The 17514-nt window shown below is 32.6% G+C and overlaps 1 protein-coding gene across 1 annotated transcript in view; it reads left to right on the plus strand.

The window, feature by feature from the left end:
* Positions 1-17232, plus strand: part of Sema2a (Semaphorin 2a) — a 1119544-nt gene extending 1102312 nt beyond the window's left edge. The window contains exons 12-13 of the mRNA XM_072536254.1: positions 270-441; positions 2350-17232. Of these exons, the coding sequence (XP_072392355.1) occupies positions 270-441; positions 2350-2421 (244 nt within the window). The 3' untranslated portion in view covers positions 2422-17232. The remainder of the gene's footprint in view (positions 1-269; positions 442-2349) is intronic.
* The last annotated feature ends 282 nt before the right edge of the window (positions 17233-17514 follow it).

Raw genomic sequence — 17514 nt, forward strand, 5'->3', positions numbered from 1 at the left:
AACAGTCATGTCTATATAAAAAGAAGAAGCAGAAGACTTACAACAGAAGTTTTTTACTTCGATGTTCGAGTTTTTTCAGCTTATTATATTACTTTTGTCGTATATTTCCTAATAGTGTAGTATAATGCCACGTATATTAACTCGAGCGAGCGGTTATTAGTTGTGAGAACATGATTTTAAATTTATTGAAGTAACTGTGTATTATATTTCTACAATTTCAACTACCTTGGTATATTTAGTTCAATTATTACACACTTTATATTTTTTAGGTACGATTGTTGGATGGGTGCCTCTTTGTTATGCTCATTCAACGTCACCGTCGATGCCCATAGGTGTTCACCTCCTGCCAAGAGTAACGACTACCAGAAAATCTATTCAGACTGGTGCCACGAATTCGAAAAATACAAGTCCGCAATGAAAACGTGGGAGAAGAAACAAGCTGTAAGTATTACACTCTCTTTTCATCACTGGTTAATTATAATTATTGTGGCAAATTGAATTTTTCTTCCTTCTTTCGACCTTTCTCTCCATGAGACGTACAAGTTTGTGGGTACCTCCTTCCTACGTAAAAATATGTCCTAATAACGCATTTTACATATTCTAAGTAATAATTATGATTTATCTATTAGTTCCCATTATTTGTACATTTTCATTCGTTTTGCGATTGCTCCAGGAGATCTTTAGAATTCTGGGGACTACCCACATTTCGAAGATTTCCATTGAAAGTTTTTATTTGTTTGAAAGGCCTCTCGATGGTATTATGTATGGAATATAACATCGTTCGCTGAGTGGCGTGCATCAGAAATGTCTAATTTTTTGGTTTTACTTATAAATCAGGCAGAATTTGGCCAATGGCGTGGGTCCAATTTGGTGTAAATGTTCGGCGTTATTTAGATCAGACATTTCCGGGACGGTGGATTGTGAGCGCCACACACACTCTCCTTAAGAGTCGAATTAAATATCACAAGGACAGGGGGAGATTGGTGTTCTGTGGTTTCCCATCTCATTGCACAACGATACCTGATCCTAGGTGAGGACACAGCCACAGCTATCCTCCACGCGTTTTTCCAAACAAACAAACAATGGCCAACAATCTGAAAGGAACCGTTTTCCAAGGAACTTGTACTTAGTGGCGAGCTTGGTCCACACGGCTCCAATAAGGCGGTTATAGTTCTTCTGACACTCCTGCCTACAGCCGCGGCACCCGATCTTAGTCAACTGAATCAAACATGCAAACTGCACCAAATTATAAATCTCCATCCTTGAAGAAGCGCAAAGCTTAAACAAGGTAAAAACGACAGGTCTAGGAATTCGGTCCCTCAGAGACCCACCCGACGAGAGACACCCAACATCTGGCGCTCCATAGCCATCTGAGTCAAGGGAATCTTATTAACTACCTTTTTTTGTGAGTGTTAATGTTTCCGCTCCATAAGTGAGTACAGTTAACACGCATTGGTCAACGATTTTCCTTTTGAGGCATATGGGTAGATCTGACTTAATACATAGTTTAATTTACCAAACGCTACCCTTTAAAACAAATCCCTTCCATCCGCAACAATATTTCGATTTAGCACCAGATTAGTCATTATTTGCGTCTTGTTCATATTAATCTTTAGTCAGACCTACAAGGAAGCGTGATATAATTTTTCAAACAATATTATTGCATCATCAATACGATCGGCTATAAGGACGATGTCATCTGCAAATCTCAAATGATTGGTAGATTATATAGTATTAAATGGCCTCCTTGTTCACCCGATTTGAATCCTAAACATTATTTTCCTTCGAAGGACTTGAAAAGTAGAATTTAATAAACTAAAACAGGAATTGTTGCAGAGCTAAAGCAAAAAATTATCCCTGAATCCATATTAATTTCTAGAGAAATATGGCTTTTGTTTTATCTTTTTAAGAAGTTTCTTCTTTTTTTTTTCTTCCATTAATACCACTATGAAAGGTTGTCACTCCATCTCTTGTGCGGTCATCCGATATTTCTTGTCGATTGATCACTTATCTCTTGCTATTTTGACCATAAATATCTTCCATTCGTTTCTACCTACACTGTACGTTACATTTTTTTGTGTTATTTCTTCATTTTGTAAGATGTTTCTGATTACATAAAATTGAAAGTATTTACGGTTGAACTGATATTGAAGTCGTGATTTGAATAAAGGTACAATATACGGGGTGTTGTATTTAAAAAAACCAAAGTAATTAATGATATCAGAAAAATGGTAAATCTGGCAACGTTACAAACAATAAATTTCAAATCTTTTTTGACGATGCAATGAATTTTGTGGTGGCGAATTCGCCAAAGTGTACCATACTAATGATATATTTTTGTTGTTTCAGCAATGTTCGACACGTCAAAACGCCAGCAACCAGAACAGCCATCCAAACGAAATATACCGGCCGTTGGTGTGATAGCTCATTGAACGCGGGCCTTTGGCACTCACGTATTTAGGTATTCCCCTTTATTGGACTCTCGTTTTATTTGTGTAAATAAATATTCACTTTCCTCGAGAGACAAAACAGCTGATTGCAAATCGGCAGAAGTGCCCTCTTTTTGTGATTGATGGAAGACGTCTTAACAGTTTCCTCCAGATAGTGCTTGAATTTTTGTGCTTTTTTGTCTTTTTTCGATATGTATATGGATGACTTAACGATTTGCAGTGTACTAGTGTTGTTTCCCAGGGTTTTTAAATTAACCACACAGGGTTTTTACCAAATTTTCACCAATAGAAAATGCTGAAGATACTACTACCGATATTAACTAAATCAAGAATAATGCTTAAAATGTTCATCTAAATAAGGAGATTTTAAGCAATACCTGCCTTTTAACCATCTTATTTCGCTCTTATGTTACTCGTCTACACTGTTAATGTCTTGACATGTTTCTTTTATGCGATTTTTATACTAATTTTTGTTTGTTGAAGCTATAATAATTGGATATTTTCCAATCTTTATCAATAACATGATAAACTTTTTCAATTGTACGGTAAAACAGCCGCCCACTTGACTGTTCTACCAGTCTGGGAATAACTGCACATAATGCATTAAAATATTGTAAAAGCCTTTAAACATTTTATCAGGTGGTTTTTCACCAAAATCAGTCATCCATTTTGAAATTGAATGCTGCCGCCGGCCATTTCATTAAATAAATGTTACATTTTGCTCTGCGTTTATTTCCATTTTTTTAAATTAACTTTTGAAAATTGAAACACGGTAAATTTCTATGTTCTATGCATAAATAAACAACAAAGGAGAACATCAATAGACAAATAAATAGGAAACATAATTTTGTGTTTAGTAGGATCGATTAGATACCTACCTACAATTTTGGATGTGCCATAAGAACATTAAATGGCTGTTTTAGGGTTTAAAAACTAAGATTAAACACAGGAAGGCTCATCAAAACTGCAAACGGTTTCTCTATCTATTTTAATATTGCATATTTGCTGACTTTAGCTACGGTGGCTAATATCAGTGACTTCGTTTTGTAGTTTATTATAAAATGAGCTTTGCTCAATAAAAATCGTAACTGCAATGTTTAGAGGGGTCTTTATCCGCAGCGAAAGTGTGTATGCTTAATACTAACTATAATATCATACGTTTATCCTGTTTTACAACAATTTTTCTCTTTTTTTAAGTATATTCGCTCCTCTAAAAACATTCGAGGTTAAGATGGAACTATTATTATCTCTTTTAACTCAATAAATAATTGTAGGCACTCTACAAGTTGGTATAAAACATTTATATCCAATAAAAATCTTGAAAAATTAAAAAATTAATGAGGTACTTCAGCATTTTCGGAAACTATTATTCATAGACGCAAAAAAAACAGAAAAATAACAATTTTATTAACTTAAATTCTGGGAAACGAACTATGAATTACCCCACTATGTTTTTGTATGATTATTTTGGCCCTTTATTTCATTTCTATGACCTTTTTAAATGTAGTGTTTTTTGTTGAAAAGTAAATTTAAATGACACCTATTATGAATATTTGGATCGGTCAGCGACAGAGGAAAAGCAGTAACCTACAAAAAAAAACAACAGTTTTGAAATTTAATTGATAATGAGTTAAAATTTTTTTTATTTGAATAATTTGTACACAAAGTACCATTTTGATTTAGTCACACAATTAGAGAATGACTGGAACACCCAAGAAATAGTTATATAATAGTAAGAAAGAGGAAGAAAATAGCGTTGTTTTCATTATTTACATATGTTTATAATGTTGTATCCCTGAAAATGTGAGAATATGTTTACTTTATCTGTACTTTTCGGTAATTGCAGGTAAAACCATACTTTCAACAAAAAGGCATATCTTGTAAATTGTTAAAATATTATTACGTGTTTCAAAAGCAATATTTTCTCTTTTATCTCCTTCCAGTATATTTAGACGGAACCACAAAAGATACCACTAAATAAAAATACACATGAACCATTGGTGTAAACAATATATGACGTGTAAATTTCATTTCAAAAACAACTCTTGTTTCAATGCATGTGGAATTCTCATCGGGTAACTGATTATCTATGCTGTTAGTCTCCTGCAGTCTATTTATGCACTTACGTACTAACTTCCCTGCTTGGCTTTTTGGCAGCCATCTAGCCAGATCCTGATTAGGTTGTCAATCAGTTTATGGGTTTCACTCTGAACTCTGTTTTTGGCTAGGATATCTCTGGTCTTAAGGATTCTTCTTGTGGCTTGGTGGAAGTATTTTCTAGTCCTGTTCACGTCCCCCTCCGTCAGTGGTGTATACTTAAATTCATGTCCTGCCATGACGATCCACCTATTAACCTGTAGCATGCCGTTTCTGTTCTCACAAGCTTCTTCCTATTAGTCTCTGCCTTTAAAGTTTCTATTAGTCCGCCCATCACTAGTGGGGACAGAACTCCTCCATGTGACGACCCGGGCCAACACGGTCTCATCAAGGATAGTGGTATTTACCACTCTATTCCTGAGCGTAGATTCTGTCTAGTTCAGACATATGTCCTCGACTCGTTTGCGTCTTACGGCATTAATTATGGATGTTATCTAAAGCTCTCTCTATTTTAAAAAAGGGCTCCCAGCATCACCCCTTTATTTTATATTGAATTCTCTACTTTTTCTACGAATCTGTGGAGTTCTGTCTTGGTTGAATTCCCTGCTTTATAGAAATGTTGTTCTTGATGTATTGGACTGTGTACTAATGTTTTATCTCTGATATACATATCGAACAGTTTCTCTTATGTCTTTTGTAGGAATGACATTAGACTTATTGGTCTTGGAGACTTTGCCTTTTCCCGTCCCCTTGTACCCGGCTTAGGCATGAAAGTCATTCTAATCTCTCTCAATGCTTTAAGTATGTACTTCTAAGTATGTTATTACTGACTACTTCTGAGTAACTACTTCTGAGTACATTGCATATTCTGCTGTACAAAAGTTCAGGTCCTTTTTGTAATAACGCTGGATATATACCATCCATTCGTGGAGATTTATAGAGCTCTCATGAGTTTATTTCCCATGTTACTTCTTCATAGTTCACAATCTTTGGGACTGTCTGCTAGTTAGTTCTTGAGCTCGTTGCCTGCTGATTCTCAGTCAATTCAGCTATTTGTGATCCAGGCAAGTGAACTCTGAAGAGCTCTTCAGCCGTGTTGAGAGCACTTTTTGAAGTCTAGCACAACCATGAGTGCTTTCAATTTCTTGTAGGTAAAAAGCCCAACAGACTACTTCACTAAAAGTAAAAATTTAAAAATAAAATTAACTAAAATACAGAACACAGTTTTTTGTCAATAAAATAAGTTAACTTGAAACAAAAATACGATTTGACTGTACTATATACCACTTCCGTATGGTACGCGAACGATGTCGATCATTCTCTTTAGTCTCCTTAAATCAAATGGCGAGATTTTTAAAACGGTTAGTAAAAGATAAGACGGTCGAAGCGTAAAGTACCTTGCACATGCGTGACTCAAAACCTTTCAGATAGTCGACTGCCTCTACCTTATGAGAGAACATTAGGTGTTTTTAACTAAGAAATATTCTAAGAAAAGTGATTTTATGGATAGATATTTTTATATTTATTAGTTGATTTGTGTTTAAGGTTTTTTTTTTATTTACTACGAACAAAAACCAAAAATAAAGTTACTCTTTTCCCCTGTCGCTCCCATCCGACATTTTTTATAAATATTGTAGGTCTGTGATATGCGTGTACTGTAATTTTAAAAAAGAATCATATTTTAATAGTTTCAACATGGAATAAAAATTTTGAATGCAAACAATCAGCTTGAAAAACTGATCTTTCGGACCAATAAGTGAAAGGACATTTTAAAAATGAAATTAATGATTAAAAAAAACGTACATATACTATTGTAAAATTTAGTACACTTTCGAAGCAATACTTTTCAGCTTGCATGTGTTGGTCCCTATAAAATATATATTATATATACTAAAAATCGCTGTAAATATGTTTTTCGACGTTCTGCAAACATTTCATGACTGCTGCATAATTATGTATTATATTATCCAATATATCGTTTAATGTAGAAGATGGAAAGATAAAAATATTAGGTGTAACATTTCCCTTATTTTTTATTTCACTTTTTCGTGTTTTTTTCTGTTTTAGATAATATCAAGTATTTTTAGTTGTTTTTGAAGTTAGGTTTTGTTAATGTATTTTTACACTATCATCAGGTAAGAAGCATCCAACAGTTGTTTTATTAATTCTTTGTGTATCAAAAATTTAGGCCATATATGCCCTAATAGTTATAGTTTATAATGACTCTTGAGTGGCAGTAGGTTTATCCGAGGCAATTATCTTTTTTAGGGTGAATTTTTTTTATTAACAGGGGTAGAAATTTTATTGAATCGTGTGTAGAATAATATTTAGTAATATACAATATGTATATTTCTGTTCCCATTCTTTCTCGTTCCCAACGTTTCATCGTTATTTCTGTACGTCTTCTTTGACTTGAATATAACCATTTTTTTCATGGTTATTCTATTTATTTGGGCACATTGAAGAACGGTCTCTCGCTGTTCTACTTTCTCTGTCTTTTTTCTGCTTTTATTCAGTTATTGTGCCAGTCAATATCGTTACCAATTCTAAAAATAAATATTATAAGACTTTACCCATAACTGCGAACAGGCTAATATTTTGGCTTTGGTATGTACTAGTTTATAAAAAGTTATAGTTAATCTCATACTTCTTTAACCCTGTTTTAGACCATAAAATTTTTGACGTTTTGACGTTTGAAAATTTGTGACGGTATTTAAACAAATGTGTTCGGTGTTTGGAGATAATTCACTTCTTTATTAAAATTCTTTTACGTATTTTTTTACAAATTTTCACTGGTCATATAATAATGAGAACAAAGACACTTTAGTGTAAAAACTAAAAATACTGCCATTCTGCAGTAAATTATAGTTAAAAAAATACTTGAGACATGCTAATAATCTGAAATAATTCCATTAACTGGATATATTTTTTTTAAGAACGTCATAAGTCGAAATACTTTTTAGATAACTAGGTTTAAAATATTTAAAAAGTTTGAATAATTAATTATCTAAAATACTGACATAACTCAAAAGAATACTACAACCATAGACATATAATACAAGAGAGACTGATCCTTGCCATACCTCTGTGCGACAGAGAAAACTGACGCAAAGCATTCCATACATCTCTTTCTGGTTTGCCAATTTTGTCGACCACCTGACTTAAATGACCAATAAGAAGGTCACGTGGTCGTTAAATCCAGCCCATTAGAGAGACGTCACTTTCGGTAGGCGTTGAATCTGCATTAGCGGCTGAGTATGAATCTTTGCCAGGTCCGGAACCATTTGTTAACTGTCGGACAGTCAATTGGATAGTTAGCAGAGTATGCGGCACGTAAGCGAGACAGTGTGACGTCACTGTCGGTAAGCGTTGAATCTGCATTACCGACCGAGTATAAATCGTAGCCAGAATCGGAACCATTTGTTAACTGCCAGACAGTCCATTCTTCTTTGTCTGTCAACTGTCAATTCTTCTTCTTTACCGTAGCTAATGTCAGAACGAAGCTACACCGACGCTGGGGATATGAGACAAGCATGACAGACATATTTGATGTTTACTGATTTGAGATTGCCACACGTGTGGATACCGTGACGAGTTGCATACTATATTTTATCTACGACGAACAAGGCAACCCTTGTATGATAGGGATATCTATCTTTGTCTATCTCATTACGTTAAATTAGCAAATATGAAACTAGGCAACCGGTGTATGTTAGGGATATCTATCCTTGTCTATCCCATTGTGTTAAATTAGCTATAGATGAATTTTTGAAAATATTTTTGGTTTTTGTGTAAAGAGTGTGAAAACTTGCAAGTACACGAGTGAGAGAAGTGATTTTCTCACATGTAGAACACTATACCTACTTTTTCTACAATAACACAATTTTGAAGAATAAATAATGTCAGTTTATTTATTTTTTATTTAAAAGCATTTCAACGTCATGTGAAGTGGATGAAGAAGAAGTGAAAAAAAATCAATTTCCATAGGTTCCGTTTTAATATCTAAAATATTGTCATCCTAAAAAAAATAAGGTTAAGGCTTACTATTCATGAAAATCCTATATATTAACATCAGGTTAAATATGAATTGAGGTCTATACATTTCATATGTCTTACTTGTGTTCGAGTACTTCTTCCTTGTACAGTTTTTGACAGTAAATGCTTGGGAAATAAGAAAATACTTGATACAACATCCGGTTTTAACAATCTTGCTGTTAATGCTGGATTATCTACATAATCTTTTGAAAGAAAATGTTCTCCACAAAATTTACTTGTCTCCAATTGTCCCTACGAACTGCTTGTATCCATAGATTCAATATTTCTGGACGTTTAAATGGAAAGTTGCAAATATATCTGGAAATAAATACCATTCACGACTCAAAATAAAACAAAAAAGTAACAAAAATCAAAATAAATTATTTGGTATATTTTAGAAGTAAAGCTGAATGTTATAACTTACACATGAAAAGGAATCTTCCTATCTTGCTCATTTTTACATCCATAAGTTTTGTGTCCATCCAATTGTTTCTTGTCTTTAACAAACCAACATTCAAAAATATAAACAAATTAATAGTTTAATTTGGGCTTCAAAAAAAAAAACACTATAATCAATAAAAGTAAGCCGATGCTATAGAAAATTAAAATAACATTTACTTTAACTAAAAACGTGGTTTCAAACCAATAAACAAGTTAAAATGTAATAATAAACACGATTTTCTGTTTAACGTGCTAAAATCCCAACTTGCGCATTTTAGTTAAAAAAAGACAGGTTACCCTAACACATCGAGCAAAAAGACAAAAGAGGGAATGTAAAGGTAGTGGGGGCAATAATATTGTTAGACAGGAAGTGCCATCTTGAGAGGCCAAATTAAACAAGGAAAGAGTGTCTTTCCTTGTTTAAGAAATCAAATTTAGTTGGGTTATGTTATTATTTGTCCCAACTGTCACATGAAATCTTATTTATATTGAAGTTTTTTAACAATTGTTTCACATTTTAGACTGTTATCGTTAATATTTAATTAAAATTTTCTCGTCCAAGACACATTCTGAAAACTATTTTATAGCTACTGTTAATAAGTGTCGGAAAATTTAAATTTGGCGCATTCGCATTTCCGGATATGTCCGCCATCAGAGGCCACTTTTTTGGTCGCCTTTTCATAACGATTAGATTCCCTCTTTTGTCTTTTGGCTCGATGCCCTAACATTAGGTTATCTCTCTCTCTTGCCCCTGACACATTTTTATTCGACTTCGCAAACGGGCGCATCTTTTTCAGTTACGTAGTATAGAGTTCAATGCTGCTTTGTACACGTTTTCTCTGTCACACTGGGGAATGTGACTATATTGCAGAAGTCAGTCTATCTTGTATATGTGTATGACTACAACTCAATTTAAACATAACCTCAACTCTTTACGAGACTGACACAACTCAAAATAATGCATTATTCTTCGCAGAAAATATTATATTATCTTATTGTGTTTTTAATCTCAAAATTTGACAAATGTCGAACCAACTTTTCGATTAACAATAACGACACTTTTACCATCTAATGGCCATAGGCATAAACTAACTTTATGACGTTATCACACAAAAAATATAGAATATTTAACATTGTTCACAAATATAATAGTTTATTTTTCACTTTAGATATGACGGTCTTCTTCCAATGTAGCGATATGTCTTCGCTGTTTGATGTTTTACATCTTTCGTTATACATTGTCGTCTTATGAGCTCCTTCCCACTCTATATATCATTAAAATGATTTCTATTGCCCTTTTTCTTTTGATTCGTTTACTTCGCTTTAGTCACTTTATCTTCTAGAGCTTTTTACAGTCTCTAGGCATTGCAGTCCGTTATTGCCCATTCTGTCCAATATTGGAAGCAAGGCTCCAAGCAAAATTCTTTTTCTGTTCTAGCCGTTATCTTCTATGCTTTGAAGACGTATGTATCTATCGCAAGAGCCGTTTTTGTCCTTGGTTTGTTATGTCTCTATTTTCAAGGTTGTATTCTACTGCAACCCTAGCTGTTGCACTGTCGATTTGTATTAAATTTTCTCTTTTACTTTTTTCATTTCTTGTATTTATTCTGTTTCTTCTATCATACGTATAATATTTCCTTTTAAACATGTTTAATAACGGTATCTATTTGCTCGTCTTTTTCTGATACTATTTGTGTGAATTAGTATCTTCATATTATCTTTTATGATCTTAAATTGCTGATACTTATTGATCGTTACTAGTAGTCGTCACCCAACAAAATATTTCCGTAATATTTATTTACAATGGCCTGTGAATATAAACAAGAAAGGCTAAATTTTTTGAAATATATTCAAGAATAATTAACTAAATCCTGTATAAAAATAATTTACATGTACTCATACATTTTAATTAATTTATAAACAGATATGTTTGTATGAAATTTTTGCAGAACAGCTCTCTTCTACCTTTCATCATCCCTTATTGTTTTTATAACCAGATTTTAAGCAGTGTGCGATTCTTGAACGACTTCAAAGGAGCTTGTCTATATCTGCTTAATATAAGGACAATCATACAAAATGAATATACCTATTACAGAAAACCATTTGAGTTTTTCAAGAAGATTCCAAACCATTGGTGTTAATAAAGTTAATTTTTTTTGAAATATGCTAGTTTTAGTTGAATTTGTAGAAGTTTACAATCTTCTATGCATGAGTGGGGTGTTTACTGAGTTAAAGGACTGTATTTTGGTGAATTTATAAATGTTATGATGAAATTTTAAATTATTTTTTCAATTGGTAATAATGTAAAGACAAAATGCTTTCCTGCTCAGTATATTCGTCACATTTTTGGTTTTAGAGACCTTATTGTAGCTCATTATTTTAACAGTTTTTCCCCACAGAGAAGCTAACAGATACAATACATTTTTTATCCAAACGAATATACCCGTCCTGGCGTAATACGGACAAAGATACTCTAAATTAAATTACAATTAAATAGTACGAAAATGTCATTAGTAACTTGAAAAAAACTGTCACAGTTTTTTCTGTCACAAGCAGTGTTTGTTCTAGTGAATATACCCGTCTTGGCGTAATACGGGCAAAGCTACTCACAAGTACCATAAAAAATATGAACATGCCTTAAATAAATCTTAGGATTAATTTCATATGAAATATGATTTTTCATATGAAAAATCATATATCACGACGAGTGATATCTTTGACTATGAGTCAAAGATATCACTCGTTGGCATAGTTGATACTAACAGAAATCATACAAACTGTTTCTACTCAAAAAATTTTAAATTAGACCTTAAACTGTGGAATTAAAAGGCAAGAAATTAATAAAATAAATGTCGTATATAACCTAGGGGTTAAAATACATCATTTTACACCATACGGATATATTCGTCAAGGCGTAAGTTTTTACGTTTTGAAAAATATCTTCGTTTCATTGTTTTAGAAGCATTTAGTTGTTTTATTTGTATAAAATATCTTCTAAACAATGTGGAAAACATAAACTAACAAAAATTTGTTAGATTTCTTGTATTTTTACACATTTTTTGATTATTTTTAAATCAGAACAAAGAAGTAGCTGCATGAGAGAATAATTATATAAAAACAAAAAAACGCGACCGGCCACACTAGGAAAATGACATGTTTCATAACAGTTTTGTGGTCTGTTATCTGTAACGACGAGTATATTCGTCCAAGGGTATCAAAGGCGTTTCATGCACAATAAGAAAAACTGCTGAAGTGATGTACTAACCTTACCCACACCTATTTTTAGTTTAGTAATAAAGAAATCTTTCCTTAGTATTATTTTTAGCAATAACTGTTCCTGTAAATACCTATGTATAGTTATTTATAACGTTGTAATTTACGCTACGAATTGTAGACTAATACAATAGAAAAGTTCCCTAGCTCTGCTTAAACTTTTTCAAAATAATATTAGTAATAATTTTTTTAAATGTCTATACGTTTAAACAACTGACTGTTTTTTAGGTTATTGATCAGACATATCCTCGAAAACGCAATAATTTTTTAAAACACTTTTATCGGTTGAGTTTTTAATGATATACAGGGTGGAGTGTGGATTTTATAAATGTGTGAGGAAATTGGCTCATTTTAAATCAGTTACAAAAAGATCACAACACCAATAAGTGACTAAAGAAGTATAAAAATAAGAATTACTGTTCAAATTTGGAAAGTTGATTGTTTGGACTATTGTTGTACTTGAAAAACAAATGCCGGTATAACTAAAAATTAGTGCTCTTTACACATTTTCTTTGTACGGGTCTTTACTACTCCAGTCGAGTCTCTAATATTCCTTTTATATATTGTTTCCTTTTCATAGGCTTTCTTTCTAAACATCCACTGCTGTTTGCGGCTGTATTTGCATAGCTTATTGCTGTATATATCAAGGTACAGTGGATATCAAATTATTTTGACAATTTATGAACAAAATTATTAAAAATTATTTAATTACCTCTTTGTGGTAATAATCAAATTCGAATAGAAATACCTTTATTTAAAACAGCTACATAAAATGTATATGATAATTAATATCTACTGTACACTGTGGTGGTCATAGTTTCATAGTTTTCATGATCTAAAATTTTAAATATTCTGCATTTCAGTACATTCACAAAGTGCTTCCTTTTCTTCCTTTATATCACATTTGATAATTTTATATTTTGTATGTGAGAATGCCGGTTAATATGTAGTTAAACATCTACATCAAGTATTGTCCAGTAGTCGGTTCCTAGCGCAAGTGGAACTATCCCGCTCATAAATCACTTCCTTGATTTTAATCGACTTGTTTGTGGTGGTTTCTTGATGTAGTACAATGGGTGGCTTTCGTCAAGAGTTTGCCTTAACTTGTCCAAATATGATGCAATATATCTGCGGTCTTCTATGGGAGACAAACCAGCTTTATTGTAGATGCAATTATCTGTCCCGTAGATCACGTTATCTATATTCTTCTACTAGGGATATAGATACAAGCTTTCGGATAACATTTTACAGTGCTATTTGTATGTTAACGATCAGTATCGCACGACTGAAACTATTTCAGTCTGTCAGTATTTTACAGGTGTTGTTCGTCCCCAGTTACGTCAATTTTAAGTCTATTTTTTCGAAAGTTTTTCTTTCACAAGATGCCAAGGTCATCAGCGTAAACAAACACTCTCAGCTAGAGTGATTGGTTGGTCAGTTGTATAGATGTTAAATAGCGACGAATAGTGTTTATATCGTAGTCAGTAGGATCGTAATCGTAGTCAGTAACATCTTATACTTTATGCAGGGGCATATCAGGTGATATCTACTAGGTAATTTAAGTCTTTCTCGGGTTTCAGAAAAGCAATTGCATTTGATTTGGGATCTACTTATAGGTCAAGCATCCATTGACTAATCTTCAGCCCAAAGTTTTTTGTTTTGATCTTTTAGGATTTTATCCACAAAGGCAATTTTTTTTATATGTGTGTCCATTTCTTTTTAAAGGTTTTTTGTCTTGGTATTGAAAGAGTTTCTCCACAAGTTTAATTCATTTTCTCATGTTTTTTGATTTCCTTTCATAGTCACATTTTGGAGGCCTTTATCGATTATTAGATTGGCGAAGAATTTGTTTTGAAATTTAAAACCTTGAAATGTATCTCTGTTCTGTCTTTTATTTCAGTTTTTTGTTGTAAGTCATCGACTACCAGCTTCGTAAATATTTGATTATGATTCTTTAGTAGATCTGGGGACTCTCAAAAGTACAGTAGGGGTTTGTCAAATGAAAATTAAATTTTAAAAGTTTTCCACAGAATTTGTTTACATATTGTAACGATTATTGCCTACCACATTGGGATCATTATATGGGGTTAAAGATTGGGGACAAAAATTACTCGAGTGGCGATAGGGCAAGCAATTTTAATTATTACAATTTCTTAAACTGTTATGAAAGCAATTATTATTAGAAAATGTTTATTTTTCTTTTAAAAAATCAAACACAAATTTACCTGGATTTCACTAAATTTTCTGGGGTTAGGAACTGGACTTACTAAAATTTCTGGAGGTGGAACTGGAGATTCACGGCCACACAAAAAACTGCATCTATAGTCTGGAACGACGACCAGGAACAAACAAAATTGAGGCTAAAAGTTGGCACAAACTTTGAAAATCTGCTTCTTTAAAAAACTGGAACCATGTGGGTATTTTTCAAATTTGTTGAAAACGCCGCAAATGTCTTAGATACAAATCTCTTAGGTGAGAGACGACACAAAACAAAAACACAGTGATTACTCGTTCAAAATTGACACATTACATTGAGTATAATTCACTTTTCTCAACAAATTTGCCGGCTTCTTCAAACTACACACCGAAGTTTGCTCAATGACCAATCTTTTAAACCTGAAACTTGAATTCACTTCGACCTCGATCTGTGTACCCGGCTTCTACCGTTTCCCTTACCCAACCCAAAATTCTTTTCAAATACGCTTGACCTTGAATCATTGCTTGCCTTTAAAATTGTAGAACTAACACGTACAAATAAATATAACCATATTTAACTTCGCAGTTACAACTGGAATTTGGAATTTTTCCTTTACATCACAAAATAAACAGAGAATCGGCGAAATACTTATACTTGGCCCAGGGGCGTACCAGATAAATGTTTTACTTTGAATATTCGATAATTAAGGAATATATTATGCTACAATATGACGTATGCCATCTCACTCTGGCTTCTTCAAATATTAAGGACCAACTCACAGGTTTATAAAATTTATTGTCCCATCCTGTATACACAGTAATAATGTTAAATCTTTTAGAATTCGGGGTAAATGTTTTGTAAAAATTGTTCATTTTACCTGTAGATATAAGTATTCTTGTAACGAATTTAAAAATTTAGCACTATACGTTCGTACAGGGTGACCTTCTATACACGGTGAACCTTATATATGGCCATCCTGTAGGATCGCGTAGATTCGCTTCCATGAAGCGAGATATATTATAACGGGTTTATGAATTGAAAATTTAACTGAGAAATATTACGAAATGCTCGTAAGGCTCATTTTTTCTAAATTGTCGTTAAATTTTAAGTTTGTGAGTAGGAACCTTGGCAATTTTGCAAATTATGTCGTTTTTATGTAAGTATTTATGACTGTTGCGAATGGTGGCAGCTTTTTATGTAACTTTAGGCAAAATCAAACATGCTTTAATTTCAAGGTTTTAATTCGGGTTCTTAATTTTTTAATTGGGGGTGTTTCTTTTACTTAAAAATAGACCTTGTCAACTACAATCCAACGATGTACAGAACTCAGATTAATTTTTGTACATATTAAGGTTAATTTGGATGAAATTACCTTTTGAAATTATGGAATTTTTTTACCAATTGCCTTTTGGATGAAAATTTATAAATTTTCACTGCACAATACACAACAACTAGATCTTTCTACTAGAAATTTTTCAAAATTTTAAGGAATAAATTAATTCTGCCAATCAATTTCACTAGTAAGTTTGCAATGTCTCAAACTGAAGAGTCTCGTGAAGACAATCATAACTTTTCTTAATAAAAAAAATTAACGAATAATCAAATATTCGAAAACTGCCTAATCAACTGTTTTGATATGTGTCTGATGTCAAATCGTCTTGGTTCTGATCTCGTTGGACGTTGCTATTTTTTATGCCAGACTCACGATGATCCTTTTCTACCCTTTATAGTAACCTAATTCTTGGACTACCTCGTTAGGGGATATTCGCTGAAATACTCTTTTTGGAAATCTTCGTGAAGGCATTATCCTAGCGCTTTTCATCTCAAGACTTGAATCTGCACAGTGCTGCTTGCCTGCGACATAAGTTTAGCCAGCTATCCTGGTTATACAGTACCTTAAGTTCGCCAGATAATTTTCCTCTCCTAGTTTTTCTACTGATCATATGGATGTCGCTAATTTTATTGTCCTATTGGAGAGAGGCATTAATTTCCTAGGGATTTTTTTAAGAGTAAATTATGCAGGATAGAAAATTCCATGGTCTGAGTCCTAGTCCGTTTTCGAACTCCCTAAAACTCTTTCTTACAATTTTCCTTTTACTCTTTCTTTAGTTTAGCCTCATTTTATTTTTAAAAATGAGTGAAAAGTAATAAAATCCGTTTTGACTTTCAAAATAACCTTGACTTACAAATGAAACACTTTAGATCATTTAAGATTATCTGGAATGAAAAGTGTATAGAGTTTTTCTATTTTTTTATTACTTTCTGTTATGTAGGGCAGTTGACAAGTGACATAATTACAAATACAAGTGACAAATATTATAAAACCACCTGGTAGGATTAATAATATTAAAATTACCTACATTTAAGAATGAACTAAGATATTTCTGTAGTTGTTTGGTTTTGCCATTAAACAAAGACTTTTAATTTTAAAATGGACTGAAACTATCAACATGCTTGCGACGTTGCCAATATTTTATGCGTATCTTTTTATCAGCATTATTTTATAAGTACTTATCCAACTAACGAATTTTTGTGTTAACTTTAGTTTTTGTTTAGTTTAGTATTAGTTTTAACGTTTTACTTTTAGCGTAGCTGTTATTTTTTAGATATTTTTTACACTATTTTGAGGTATATAGATAGTTACGAATATTGAAAATTGACATCAACAAATTGTAAAAATTGTAATGGAAATGTCGCTATTGCTCTGAATTATTATCGATAAAAGATTATATAATACAATGTGTTTTATTTCTGAAAACCAATTATTATAATAAGAAGTCCTTATTATTTAAAAATTCAGCGTTGACAATCTTTTTTTAATCGACAATTTTTATGGGTTAGTAGGGGAGCTGACACATTTAAATAAGGAGACACAGAAATAAAAAGAGAGCGTATAATAAGTGCCAGGGGAGCAGAAAAGCATAGGGGTTACCCCTTCGATTAAACTGATTTTACAAAACCTTTTCTAATTCGAGAGTTTCAGAAATTTCATAAAGGAAGGCACAAGATCAAAGCTCTTAA

This window comes from Diabrotica undecimpunctata, chromosome 1 (assembly GCF_040954645.1).
Source record: "Diabrotica undecimpunctata isolate CICGRU chromosome 1, icDiaUnde3, whole genome shotgun sequence".
Lineage (NCBI taxonomy): Eukaryota > Metazoa > Arthropoda > Insecta > Coleoptera > Chrysomelidae > Diabrotica > Diabrotica undecimpunctata.